Source organism: Sceloporus undulatus, chromosome 4 (assembly GCF_019175285.1).
Source record: "Sceloporus undulatus isolate JIND9_A2432 ecotype Alabama chromosome 4, SceUnd_v1.1, whole genome shotgun sequence".
Lineage (NCBI taxonomy): Eukaryota > Metazoa > Chordata > Lepidosauria > Squamata > Phrynosomatidae > Sceloporus > Sceloporus undulatus.
The window spans coordinates 109,011,890-109,026,016 of record NC_056525.1 but is presented as its reverse complement, the minus strand read 5'-3'; the positions used below and the strand labels follow the sequence as shown (position 1 = coordinate 109,026,016).

At 39.0% G+C, this 14,127-nt stretch overlaps 1 protein-coding gene across 1 annotated transcript in view; it reads left to right on the top strand.

Annotated features, from left to right (window-relative positions):
- RWDD3 (RWD domain containing 3) overlaps positions 1-7,819 on the top strand; it is a 30,444-nt gene extending 22,625 nt beyond the window's left edge. The window contains exons 3-4 of the mRNA XM_042465494.1: positions 246-361; positions 460-7,819. Coding sequence (XP_042321428.1) covers positions 246-361; positions 460-574 — 231 coding nt within the window. The 3' untranslated portion in view covers positions 575-7,819. The remainder of the gene's footprint in view (positions 1-245; positions 362-459) is intronic.
- Positions 7,820-14,127: the final 6,308 nt, after the last annotated feature.

The following is a 14,127-nucleotide window of genomic DNA, read 5'->3' as shown; positions in this document are numbered from 1 at the left end:
ACCTCCTAAACCATGCCTGACTCTAGATATTAAAACATGAAGCCCCCATATCAAACATTGGAGGTATTGGTGTGCTAATACCTTTAACGTAATTGCTGAGCCTTGACCTACTGTTTGTAACAAAGGCATAAATGTTTAGGATGAATTTCTACTCCTTTATTTAACATCTTCCAGGGATATTTTAATGAACAGGTTATTAGAGATGATGTATAATGTTCTGATATTATGTGTGCTTTATGATTTAGGAATATCTCATCCTTCAGAAAACTAGCAAGGTGGACATGGATTCAAGTGGAAAGAAGTGTAAAGAGAAAATGATTAGTGTGCTCTCTGAAACAAAAGCACAGACAGAACACAGGAGGTATAATTTAGTACTGTTTCAGCTTCTTTGAATTGATAATTACATTCTGCAATGCAACAGGCGCAGCATATTCATGAAGTCTCTCTTGTATAACATAGGTTTCAAGAATTTGAAGTCAAAGAGTATTCAACTCTGGATGAGCTACAAAATGAATTCAAGGTTGCAGGACTTGGAGAACTGTTCAGTGAGTTTGTGCTGGCTCGATTAAAGTGAATTTTGAAGCAAACGCATCTGGCTGTGACTAAAACTGTCATTGAATGGATCCAGTGGATGCTGAAAGAAGATAAAATGAAGGCTTTCGTAGAGAACAGCTCTTAAAGCTTTTCTCTATTGCAAAATGTCAGGAGGAAGAAAAGTCTCCTTTGCCAGGAACAAAAGGCTGTTCTCACACTCAGAACAGATAATGCTTGTGACTGTCTCCTCTGACAACTTTTTCAGGGAATTATTACAGTTTTTCAACAGTTGGTATTTAAAAGCTATAGGCAAGCTGTGAAAGATGGTGGAGGGATCCATTTTCCTGGGATTTGGATGGAAGGATTACAGTGATTTCTCAGTCTCCTGCAATTAACAGTTATTATAAAATTTTTTTGTTTCAGATGGTTTTCACTCTGCTTCTACTACAATCATTTTTTTCTTCCTTTCACTTACACTTACAAATTGTAATACTAAAAACAAGTTATACATGTTTCACTTTGGGTTTATTTATTACCTTATCTTTTGGCTCAAAGAACTCCTAATTTAGTTTAATTTGTAAACTTCCTTTCCAGGTAATGGAAAAAAATCAGAATTCAAAATGACCTTAATGATTGGAAAACTGAGCCAAATCTAACAAGATGGATTTCAAGAGAGAGAAATGTAGGGTACTACACTTGAATAGTAAAAATGAAATGCTCATACACAAGATGGGTCATGCCTGGCTCGATGACAGTACATGCAAAAGAGATTTAGGAGTCTTAGTGGACTGCAGGCAGAACATGTGTCGGCAGTATGATGCAGCAGCTAAGGTAGTTCAGTTCTAGGTGGCATCAGTAGACGTATAGCATCTAGATGGAGGGAAGTAATAGTACCACTCTATTCTGCTTTGGTCAGACCTTACCTGGAATATTGTGTCCAGTTCTGGGCAGCACAGTTCAAGAAGGATGATAACAAGGTGCAGCATGTCCAGAAGAGGGTGTCCTGAATGGTGAAAGGTCTGGAAACGTGCCCTTCAAGGAGAGGTTTAGGGAGTTGGATATGTATATTCGGGAAGAGAAGGTTAAGAAGTGAAGTGATAGCCATGTCTAAATATTTGAAGGGATGGATCAAGCTTGTTTTCTGTTGCTCCAGAGAGACTAGGAGATGAAGCAATGATTCTAATTACAGAAAAAGAGATTCCACCTAAATATTAAGAAGAACTCCCTGATGCTAAGAGCTGCTTGACATTTTGTCTCAGAGTGTGGTGGATTCTCCTTTGGAGGTACCTGAAACAGAGTCTGGATAACCATCTGTTGGGAGTGCTTTGTGTATTCCTGCATGGCAAGAGGTTGGACTGGATGGCCCTTGTGATCTCTTCCAACTCTACGTTTATGTGATTAGACAATTCTGTGATTCTACTCCTGCAGGGGTCGGGGCCTCCAGAGATGGTGGAAATGGCCTCCATATCTTGTAGAAATTGTTGGAGCATTTTAGAGCCAAAAAAGGTTTTTGCAAAATACATTTTTTAATCCCCGGGGTACTCAGGGGACCCCAAAATGGCTCTGGGGGAACACATTTTGTCCACAGGCTACGCTTTACCCACATCTGCCTTAAAGGTTTTATTCAAAAATTATTTTTGTATGCTTTGAAATTCCTTACAACATGAAGCAGCTTCTGTTGGAACAGATCATTGGTCTAATGCTAAGTTGAACTCCAAGATCTCAGGTGAAGTCATTCCCATGCCTTCCATCTGAAACTTTTAACTGATAGTACTGAGGTTGCATGCACCTTGGGCCTTTTTCCATGGGAAGTGTGCTTTTCTACTGTGCTGTTTCCCCTTGCATTTGATAAAAGTCAGCTGAACTGAATTAGCTGGCAAGATGCCTCAGCTGTGCCAGCAAGAGAACCCTGCAAATTAATTGTGATTATTCAGAAATTATCATTTTTTTAACCAATATTAATGAGTATGTGAAGTCTTATGGTCTCCATTTCCAGAAAAGGCTGTTCTCGTCATTTTTCAATACTGTATAGAGAAAAAATAAATCTCTGTGGACTGGAAGTTTAGACGTTGCAATTCCCTCTGATTGGATGGGAAAGCCCTAGCATTAAGAACCTGTTGGTGAAGCAAAACTAAATAGGTGTTTAATGTTAAATAACAGAGCTGAGAAAGGTTACTTTTTTGACTACCTCTCCCAGGAACCTGCTAGCTAGCATCACATCTTGTGCTAGAACTGTAGGAAGCAAGGTACATTACATGCCTGGTTCCAGTACTAGAACCCATTATCCTGATCCAGAGTTGCTTGCTGTTCCCTAGGTGTCCAATGTAGCCACTTCTGACACTATAGACATTATGCAGGAGTGATAGCATGACTAGAATAAATTCTGCCAAAACTGATAAGAGTGCACCACTTGCACCAAAGTTCAACATGGTAGATGTAGGGTTATATCCCCTGTGTAGTTATATCCTGTGCATCCTCTGTTTTGTATTTCCTAGTGAATAGTCCAGGCTGCTGTTGGTATGTCTGGTTTTCTACTTCTCTCTGTGGGTTGCCCTTAAACAAATCAGGGATCATTTCCCCCACCTCCTTTGTGATGCTGAGAAATACTCAGTTGCATACAATATGGCTGAACCTCTTTGGAGGTTTAAGCTCATCAAACTTCAATGAGCTTCATAATTTTTTCCCTGCAGTGTTTTCAACTTCAAACCATATGGTAAATGTCATTTTAACCCACACTTCTTTATTTAATGAGACAAAGTAAAAAAAAAAAAAGGTCACTTTATAAGTTTGTGTGGTAGACATTTTAGCATTTTGTCTAGAGATCTATATAATTTTGAAACAGATTTTCCACGTCACATTTATATCATATGCATTTCAGATGGCAATGTGTGTTTTTCTTCACACCACCAATAAAACACAAATGCAGAACATTCAAAGGGGAAGAGGGCATGTGTTCAAACAATTGTCGGGATGTGGCATGCTGTACTGGGTTCAGGCTATAGATGTAAAGAATGCTTGTATATTTTCTTATCCTTAACAAGAATACATCAGTACATCTCAGTCTGTTATCAAAAATCATATGCGCAAATTTTAGTGGGTTTTTTTTTGCATTGGAGACTTTCTGCCAAATTTTTGTTTTGTACAAAACCCAGAGTATTTTGTGGAAAAAAAGGGGTTTGCACAAAGATTTCTTGTCTTCATGTAAAAACAGTGTTCTTGTACATGAAATGTATTCTGCACAAAATATAGTATTTTTTGCAGAAATGAAATTTTCACTAAAAAAAAAGACCTGAATTTTTTGTTTTTTTTCATGTGCAAGAACAAAGTAAGTGCAAATTTACACTAGTAGTAAATTTAGAAGGTGATTTCACACTTTAGAAGGTATGCTTTTATATCTCCATTTTGTCTCATCTAAAGCCTGTTGTCAGATACTGTACAAGAGGACTATAGTGTCATGCCCTGCTTCCAGAACATGGACCTGGATTCTTCTGACCGAAGCAGTGGGCCTGCTGGGATCTCCTGCTGGACCAGATCAGGAGGAGGTGGTTCCTGAGCCACACGTCTCAGAGACAGACCAGAGTGCAGTACTAGCTCTAGCAGAGGATCCTGCCCATTCAGATGCAGAAGACAGTTTACCCCTACCTATCTTCACAGAGTAGAGACAACAAAGGAAGGTCTTGACGAGATCTCAGAGGATTTATAGAAAGATTTAATTACTGTATATACTCAACTATAAGTGGACCTCATGTATAAGTTGAGGGAAGGTTTTGGGGCCAAAATTAAGGATTTTGATATGGATTTTGATATGACCCATGGATAAGCAGAGAGTAAAACAAAAGATATAAAGGCTGAAGCAAAGGAAAACAATACCAAAGAACTTACAAAACTTTGGAAGGCATAACTGTTCATGCTCACCTTAAAGGCTGGATGGAGGAGACGGTAATGGTGGTTGTGTGATATATTGGGGAGGTGTCCAAGCACAGGTGGGGCTAAGAAAACACACACATACCAGAAAAGATGAAAAGGCAAAGCAAAGAAAATGGCAACTTTTTAATATATATAATTAAGTGTTTTTATTTGTTTTATAGTAACAATACAAAACAAACAATACATACATAACAAATAGCTGCAAATAATCAAATCTGCAAAAGTCAAAGCCACAAATGTGGGGGGCTGACTGTATTATTCTTCTGAGTGTTACAAGTCTTTCTTGTTTTCCTGCAACAGAATGACTCAGGGACCTAAAGTACCTCTTTTTGCATACATTCATGTGTACCACAGCAATTTCAAATTTCACAAGAATTCTGTCCTAGCAGTTTTCACTTCTTTTTCTTGATTGCTGCCTGTGATAAAGAACCCCATAAGAAATCTCATAGATACTACTTTGGGGAACATTGTCACAAGGAGGAAAGTTATTGGTATGGATTGTTCATATCCTGGCCCTAAAAGATTTGGTGTGACATCTCAGAAATTTCCACGTTTGGTGAAAAAGCTAGTGCCAGCCAAACTCAGGTCATGGCAATTTCTTAAGAGGAAAACCTTACAATTGCACATGGTAGTTGCATCCTAGGAAAAAAACGGTATATAAATACCTTTACTAATGCTATTGTTTCACTAGTCATCTAGGTCTCCTTGAAACCTCATTCGTATTCAAGCCTTATTGCTATAAATGGCAATAGCTGTGGTTGACAGAAGTCCTTGCTGACTTGCCCTATAATGACTGGAGCAAGAAACTCATTGAAAGTTCTTAAGCACACAAAATGTGCCATTTGAACATTCATAAATGAGGGGCAATGCAAGGATGTCGGGGCCATGTTGCAGCTGTTTTATAGCATCACTTCATTCACCAAGCAAGAGGGCTGATTATTTGTTCCAAGGGGCTTGATTATCTGCCAAGTCCAAAGATAATAACAGATGCTTTGAGCATTGATCTTCTATCACCTGCTTAATTTGTTACTCACTGTTCTTAAATTGTCTAAATTGACATATCCATTCAGCATAAGAAATGACTTGAGTTTTTCTGCTTAATTTGACATACTTTAAAAAGAGCATGATGCTGCTCAGACATCTGGAGGAGAACATCAAAGTAGATGTCAGCCTGATTTATCAAAGGAAATGTTCCTGCTTATCCATCTATCAGCCAATGATATTAAAACGCACAAGGAGGTCTTGCATTCAGACGAGCAACCAGCTTCTTTAAGGAGTTGTCCTTTCTGAGGCAGGTTGATGGATGCTTTGCAGATATTGTAGGTATCTGTTTTAAAGAGGACATGACCAAAAGCCACTGGTCCTTATGAGTGTGATGAACTAAAAAGAGTTTGCCAAGGTGTCTTCTATTTTCCGTCCAAAGTAAGAAGCTGAAACAATGAAATGACAGTGTTGGCCCTTGGGAGATAAGCAAGTAATAACCAGGGAGGTGATTGAAAGAGGCAATGAGAACATCAGAGAGAGCAAAAAGGTGATATTAATTATGTCATTAGCATAAGTGAGTGTGTACGTGTTTAAAAAGAAGAGTTGTTGGGAGGTAGGACTGGATCTGGATTAGCTTTCCTTTCTCCATATGGTATTGTTGTGTGCCTTCAAGCTGCTTCTGACTTTTGGTGACCCCAAGGCAAACATATCATGGTGGTTTCTTGGCATGTTTCTTCAGAGAGGGTTTGCCATTGTCATCCTCTGAGGCCTTAAGGAGTGTGGCTTGCCTAGGGTCAACCAGGGGGGTTTATGACTAAGCAGGGATTCGAACCCTGTTCTCTAGAGTCATATTCCAAAGCTCAAACCACGACGCCACACTGGCTCCACATGTATATTTAAACTGGTTAAAATAACCTTATTGTGTGCTGCCCTGAGATAGATGAGGATATAAATATTTGAACAAATTAATACATTAAAATTTTGCGAGTTGGGTTTTAATCCTTTTTCCCACTGGGTTCCAATCAAACTTAACCATCCTCACAAGCACTAGCCAGCCTTCCTTCCTTCCTTCCTTCCTTCCTAGAAATGACATCATTAATAGCATGTTGATTTCTGCCTTGAACCCAAATGCTTCTTTGCATCATGCAGATGTTGCAAAGAATGCATCCATAAATTGCATCATTGCTTGCAACGTGTTTGTTTCAGGGCAATTGTGTTGGCAATGTTGTTCCCTTTAAAAAGTAATGGGTAAATAAGTTAATTTTTATTTGTTTATACATTCTTCCTGAGATATTACTGGGATGGGGGGCATTTTGACAATTTTTTGGTCATTTGGGGCCATTTTAAAGTATACACAGTATTTAAAAAACCTTCATAGCAGATAATGCTATAAACTACTCTTCTAATAATCATCCAGCTATTTTTTTAAACAGGAATAGCGAACAAGTAGAAGTACTCAAAAAGTAATGGTCTCTCTAAACTCTGCGAAGAAGAGAAACTGGGACATTTTAAAAGGAGTTGAAAAAATGGGATGACAGAGGAATAATAGGGACTGTCTTGTCCAAATAAAGACAGCTGCAGGGTATGCAGCTGCTTTAACAGTATTCTCCTTATTATACCTGCACAAAAAAGTGCAAAATGGGCAAGAGGCTAGGGAGTTTTTTTAATGCTGAGCAAAGTCAGATTTTGAGCTTAATTAGATTTATGTTTGAGAAAAGCAACTGAAAATCCAAGGTACTGAAACAAAATATAAATAAAAATAGAGAAGGTACATGCTTCTACCTTCCATAGCTGAAAACGGATAAGATTTCTTTTTAAATGAACTGCTTTCTTTGGACTGTTTTGTAAATGAAAGTAACACAATGGTGTTGTTCAAGGGTATAATAGATCATTGTAGGTCCTGTGTTTCTCTCTGAACTTGAACCAGTAACTGTCTTTATGACAATAAGCTATAATTATTGAAATAATTTCATATTTCATAGCATTAGAATGTATTTTATGTCTTTTTCATGTTTTACATGAATACCATTCTTTGGAATTTGTATATTTATGCTTAATTTTATGCTATCTTGTGTGGGAAATATGTATTGTCTAACTTAATTATAGGATTTATAGGCGTAAATGGAACTTAAAATGAAAATATGCTAATAGAGTTTTAGAGTTATTGTTCTGAGCTGTTCTGAGATATGTGCTCTTGAATCAATATTAGTTTGGTTGTCTAGACTCATTCACAGCAATATCCTCCAGCGAAGAACTTCTTTTTTCAAGAGAGGGAAAGTAAAGAGGGGGAAAAAATCATTTGCCTTTAAAAAGAAGTGTTGCATATTAATTCATGACATTCTTTGTATTTTAAGAATAAAATCCTTTAAGACTTTGGGTGTGGAACAATTATGTATTCATTGGCTTTAACCTTATGCTAATCAGGGAACAAGGCTTTAATTTCTTTCCTTCGCCTTGTTTGTATTTCTTATGCATAATTTAATGCAAACAATCAGTTCATACTGTATATGGCATTAGAGTTCTGGTGATCAGTTTTGCTGATCAGGGTTTGTAAGTATTTCTATTATAAGTCTTGATTATCCTCAATTTGTAATTTAAAGGATAAAAAGGAATTCCAGGATGGAATTAAACACACTTTGAAGCAGCATTAATGAATTTTAGTGCTGGTTTTCTTTTCTCTTCCTAGATGCTGCATCTGTGAATGGAAAACAAAGGTGATGTCTTAGCACTGGTCTTTGAAGAGTGCAGTCTTACTTATTACTTTGAAAGGACTATCTTAATCTATATGTACAGGGGAAGGCATGAGCTAATAAATTGCCTCAATTGAATCGAATGGGAAAACATTTTGAACAAAGTTGGCATAATTATGTATCTAAAGCAGAGACTTAAGGTTGAGAGCTGCAGAAAGATGTGTCTTGTACAGAAGCTATCTTGTGTGGGTGTTTCAAATATGTGTAGGGGCCTATGGGGGCAGGCATAGAGCTCAGTCTATATCTTAGATATCCATATGCAGACAACACCATAATACAAGCAGAAAACACCTCAGATGTGGAACAATTTTTAAGGAAGGTCAAAGAGGAAAGTGCAAAGGCGGGCTTAATGCTGAACATAATGAAAACAAAAATAATGACCATGGAAGAAACACATAAATTCAACCTAGACAATGCAGAAATCAAACTAGTTTAAGAGTTCTTGTATCTAGGATCAAACACTGATCAGAATAGTGACTGCAGCCAAGAAGTAAGAAGAAGACTAGGAATGGGAAGGGCAGCAATGAAAGAACTAGATAAGATCCTACAGAGTAAAGACATACAAGTGAGCACCAAAGTCAGAATTGTCCAGCCAATAGTATTCCCAATCACCATGTGCAGATATGACAGCTGGACAGTAGAGAAAACAGATAAGGGAAAAGATAAATTCATTCAAAATGTGCTTCTAGAGAAGAGTACTGAGGATACCACGGATAGCCAAAAAGACAAATAAATGAGTCCTAGAGCTCTCCTTGGAAGCCAAAATGATAAAACTGAAACTATTGTACTTTGGCTACATCATGAGAAGGCATGGCTCATTGGAAAAAACAATAATACTAAGAAAGGCTGAGGAAGAGGAGGAAGACCTCATGCCAGATGGCTAGACTCAATTAGGGAGGTCACAAATACAAATCTACAAGACTTAAGCAGAGCAGCAGAGGACAGAAGGAATTGGAGATGTCTCATCCATATGGTCGCCATGAGTTAGGGACAACTCCAGGGCAGCCAACAACAACAACAACATAGAGCAAGGGTTATGTGTATGCCTGGTGCACTCAGCCATCCTTTCTCCCATACAGCAGTCCTTTCATGTTTCAGGAACTGAGCAGATACTCTATAATGATCTTTCCCTATATGGATTGTGTCTATGAAAACATAAGATCACCAAAGGTCTGTTTAGTCTGTCTAGAGTTCTTTTCCCACAATACCACTCTCCCTCAGCAATTGGCTTGCATAACTTGTCAGGGATGATGGGAGTTGTGGCTCTTCACCTGGCCTGGAACTCACCACCTGGTTGTGCACCACGCTGACCAGTTTTGGCCAGTTGTTGTATCTTTGCAAGAGTTGCAGAGAACTGGCTGAAGACCCCGACAAACTCTCCAAGCCTTCTCACTCTTGCTTCCACAGAAGTCTTCACCCTTCTTCACCAGGGTCCTGCTGGTTCTTGTAGCTTCACCCAAGACACCAGACAACTCAGTAGTCTTATATAAAAGATCTACTTTATTCTACTATATACACAGCTCCAAACAATACTCAACTCCTCACTCTCCAATCCAACTACTCACAACTACAACCCACACAACAATCCACTACTACCCACAAAATGCATTGGGATCTATAGTCATTATTATAGCCATATCATGGTACCACCTACTGTGGTCTGTTTCCACCCAGTAGGCGTGTACATCATTCCCATTGGTTCTCTTTGTTCATCCCACAATTAATGATTTCATCATCTCAGCCTTGACCACTTAACAATTGTCAGGTGTGTCCAATTATTCACTATGCACTTCTTGTCCTTGGCACTCTGGACCTGTTAATTGTATTACCATTCACACCTGTGTGGTTCTCAATTGGCTTCTGCTGAGTCACTCTGACTCCCACATACAAGTTTTATTTCACTACTGTATGTCCCATGTTGCTTTTTCCTTAACATAACTGATGTGCTAGTCATCAGCATGGCACTACTATTAATTACTATGATTACAACATTTATTTGCATTTCCCCATTCTCCCCAAAGTGGGACTCATTTAAACTTTATAAAAATCATAGAGGTGGTGGTGTTGGTAGCTTGTAGTCCATGTAGTCTTCATGGATGCAGGAAATCCATAACTAATTTAACTTAATATCCCTAACAGATATCCATCCTCTCTTGAAACGTCTGAGCTGTGCAGAAGATGGATGAGAACTGTGATGAAAGACTGCAAAGGATAACTAATAACAGAAAAGGTTTAAATGTGTCTTATGACTTGCATGCATTAGTTAGATCTATATGACCCACCTTTTAAATAAATAGCATATTGGTCCACTTACTCCAAAATATCACAGCTACTTTTGGAACCCCCCTCCACACACTTCAAAAGCAATCCATTGGAGATTGCTAATTTTAGAGAAACACGACTCCAGGTTTTTCCATTCCACTCATATAGAGTAGGGGTGGACAAAGTGTGGACTATCAGCCATTTTTGTACCCCAGATCTCAGTTTAGAGAACACCATCCTAAAGCAAATCAGGCCTGAGCTCTCCCTAGAAACCAAGATGACTAAACTGAGACTGTCATATAATGAAAAGATATGACTCAGTAGAAAAGACAATAATGCTTGGTACAGTAGAAGGCAAAAGGAAAAAGAGGAAGATTGCATTAGAAATGGATAGACTCAATCAAGGAAGCCATGGGTCCGAGTCTGCGTTCTTCCCTGGATTTCTTTCCCTCTGTCAGTTATTTTGCATTGTTGGGTGTATTGTTTTGAGAATCTCCAAAAATAAAGCCAGAAGTGGATGTCTAGCCACTTCCATTATTGATGTTGCCTTCATTCTGGGGGCTGGTATAGCCTGCAGCGGTTCTTGGTGGGTTGCCAATGAGCTCCCAAACTCCTGGCAGAATTTCTGCCAACTTCGTTTTCCACCTGCAGCCTCCTAGACCACATCCCCTGCATGGGCTGCACAGTGAAAGGGTAGCAGTAAATTACTTTTCTCTGAACGTAAATTACTTTTCTCTGAACGTCTGTTTTACTCATGGCAGGAAAGCTGGAATCAAAGCCTTTATTCTTTGTATCTAGGCCAAACTCGTAATAGCATGAAGAGCAGTAGCTTTGCATTCCAGGGGATTCTTGGATTCCAGTTCTGAGAAATGGCTATGACTAATATGATTGAACAAATGGTAAACGTGTATTTCAGTAAAATGTGAGCTTTTATACCAGTTTTAACTTTTCGCTCAAAAGTGCATTTTGTATTAATTGGCACACCATGCTCAAAAAGCAAGACGTAGTAGTTGCACAGTGTTTATATGATGACTTTATTTAGAGTAATATTCAATGGGAATACCAAATTTCTGAGAAGATTGGTGGTGAAATACAAAGGATTTGGTGAATGGCTGCAAGGATGATGAAATATCCTTATCACAGTGGTGATAAAAATGGGAGACAAGTAATAGGATGACAAGCTGAAAGAATTTAATATATTTATCCTGAATTAATATGGGAACACTTTTCAAATATCTTCAGGAACATCTGAAAGAAGCGAGAGACTTGCTTACTGTATGCAATAAGGACAATGCAGAATGCAATGGGTCTTAAAAAATATAGAAAGATAGGTAGAGATTTTTTTTTTAAATGGGACATATTATTAATACATCATTTATCCATCAGGCTGTATAAAACCAAAACATCTAAAAGGGTAAATGATTTAAAAGAATAATATCATTAATGGCTGTGACACCGCCACGCCCCCCATGCCACCGGGGAGGCGGCCGGAGGACTTGCCCCAAAAGCCGCTTTGGCGGCGCACCTGCGGAGGGGAGGAGGCCGGTGAGAGCAGCCTACTTAAGCCGGCTCGCCGGCACCCGAAGGAGGACGCCGCCACGCCCCCATGCCACCGGGGAGGCGGCCGGAGGACTTGTCCCCACTGCCGCTGCTGTAAGCGCGGCTGAAAGAACTGTGGTTTGTGCCCTGATACCATCTGGGCAGTTTCTTGGTGGTTTTTTTTTTTTTTGTATTTGTATTTGTGGTAACTCTGGGGGTTGGAGGGTTAATGCTGTTTGGATATTGCTACTGTTGTTATGTAATATTGGCTGTTTTGTGATATGCATTGATATTATATTGATAACTGTATTGTTGCCTTTTGTATTGAGATGTATCGCCATTGATATTATGATGTATTTGAAATATGCAGTGTTATGTTATTGTTATGCAAATTGTTGTAAACCGCCTTGATGAATTTGTTTTAGAAGGGCGGTATACAAATAAACCTTATTATTATTATTATTATTATTATTATTATTATTATTATTATATGCTGTTATTTCTAAATTAAGGACAAATAAATGGACAAATAAAGGGTGCTTATTGTGTTTCATAAAGTAGATTAAAAGAGCCTAAGCCTGAAAAACAACCTGCTAGCATAGTCTAATGGTTTGAGAAATGGACTAGGACTCTTGGAGACCAAGGTTTGAATCCTGGTTCAGCCGTGAAAACCCACTGGGCGACCTTGTGCATGTCTCTCTGTTTCAGTGAATGAGAAATGTGGCAAAGATAACTTTGCATTTCAGAAAGATCTAGATGGCCAAAGATGTTCACACTCACTTTGTAATGTTTGGATACTACAAGATCTTGGTCTAAGTACAAAAGACATTCTTCCTGCTGTCCACCTCAACCTTGCTTCAAATTTCCATAACAAAACACAAGCCAGTTTATGTAATGGTATTCCTTTACTATTTAGTGAGGCTATAGCCTCAGAATTACAAGAGGAAGTTATTAGTATATAGAGAGATCTTGTAGTGCCTTTGAGACTAAGGCCCTTATCACATGAGCAAAATTTGAAGTTATCCCAGGGTCAGTGTGAAGGCAATGCAAGGGCAATCATGGGGTTTCAATCAGGAGCCATCTTAAACACAATGGGGGGTCATTCTAGGGTTAGGTAAATCCTCTCCCCCGAATTTACCTAACCCTGGAATGACCCCCGATTGTGTTTAGGATGGCTCCTGATTGCGTATGGTGTTGTGTGATAAACAAACGTGAAACTTTACCTAGCCCTGGAATGATCCCCGATTGTGTTAAAAATGGCTTCTGATTGCATTTGGCGTCGTGTGATAAACAAACTCGAAACCCCATTATTGCTCCTGCATTGCCTTCACATTGACCCTGGGATAACTTCAAATTTTGCTCATGTGATAAGGGCTCATCTGAAAGAAAGAAGGTGGCAGCATGAGCTTTTTTTAGATGCATCCGAGGAAGTAAAGCTCATGTTGCCAACTTCTTTCTTTCAGTTAGCCTCAAAGGTGCTACAAGATCTCTCTAATGGCCCCATACAGACTGCCAAAATAAAGCTGCTTCAGGTCACTTTGGAGGTATGCTGTTTAAATGTTGCATGCGTCCTAAGAGTCCGGAAGGTGCGCCAAAGCTGGGTTCCAGTCCATAGGATTGGATGGTGGCTTTGGCGCGGCTTCCAAACTCTTTGGACGCATGCAACATTTAAACAGCAAACCTCCAAAGTGACACCAAAGCAGCTTTATTTTGGCCTGTCTGTATGGGGCCTAATGATTCTACAGACTAACACAGCTGTATCTTTGAAAAGGAAGTTACGACACAGAGTTAGTTGTACTTTCTTACTTGAAAAGGAATTAGTAACAAGTAATTAGTTGTAATTTAAAGTGTAACAAACAAGGGAGCAAATATAGCACCCCTGCCCCATTAAAATACCAGACTACAGCAAATAATTAATAGCCAAAGGCTTGTCTAAATAAAATGGTTCATGCTGACAGAAGGAAAACAGAAAAGAGGCCAGCAGAGCCTACCATGGAAAAGATTTCTACACCTGGGAGCAGTCACTGAGAAGGGTCTCTCCCATGTCCTCACCAGGTACACCTGTGGCAGTGGTAGAATTGAGCTTGTGCCCTGTCTATATTTTGAAATTGGAATATTAAAAACAAAAGCA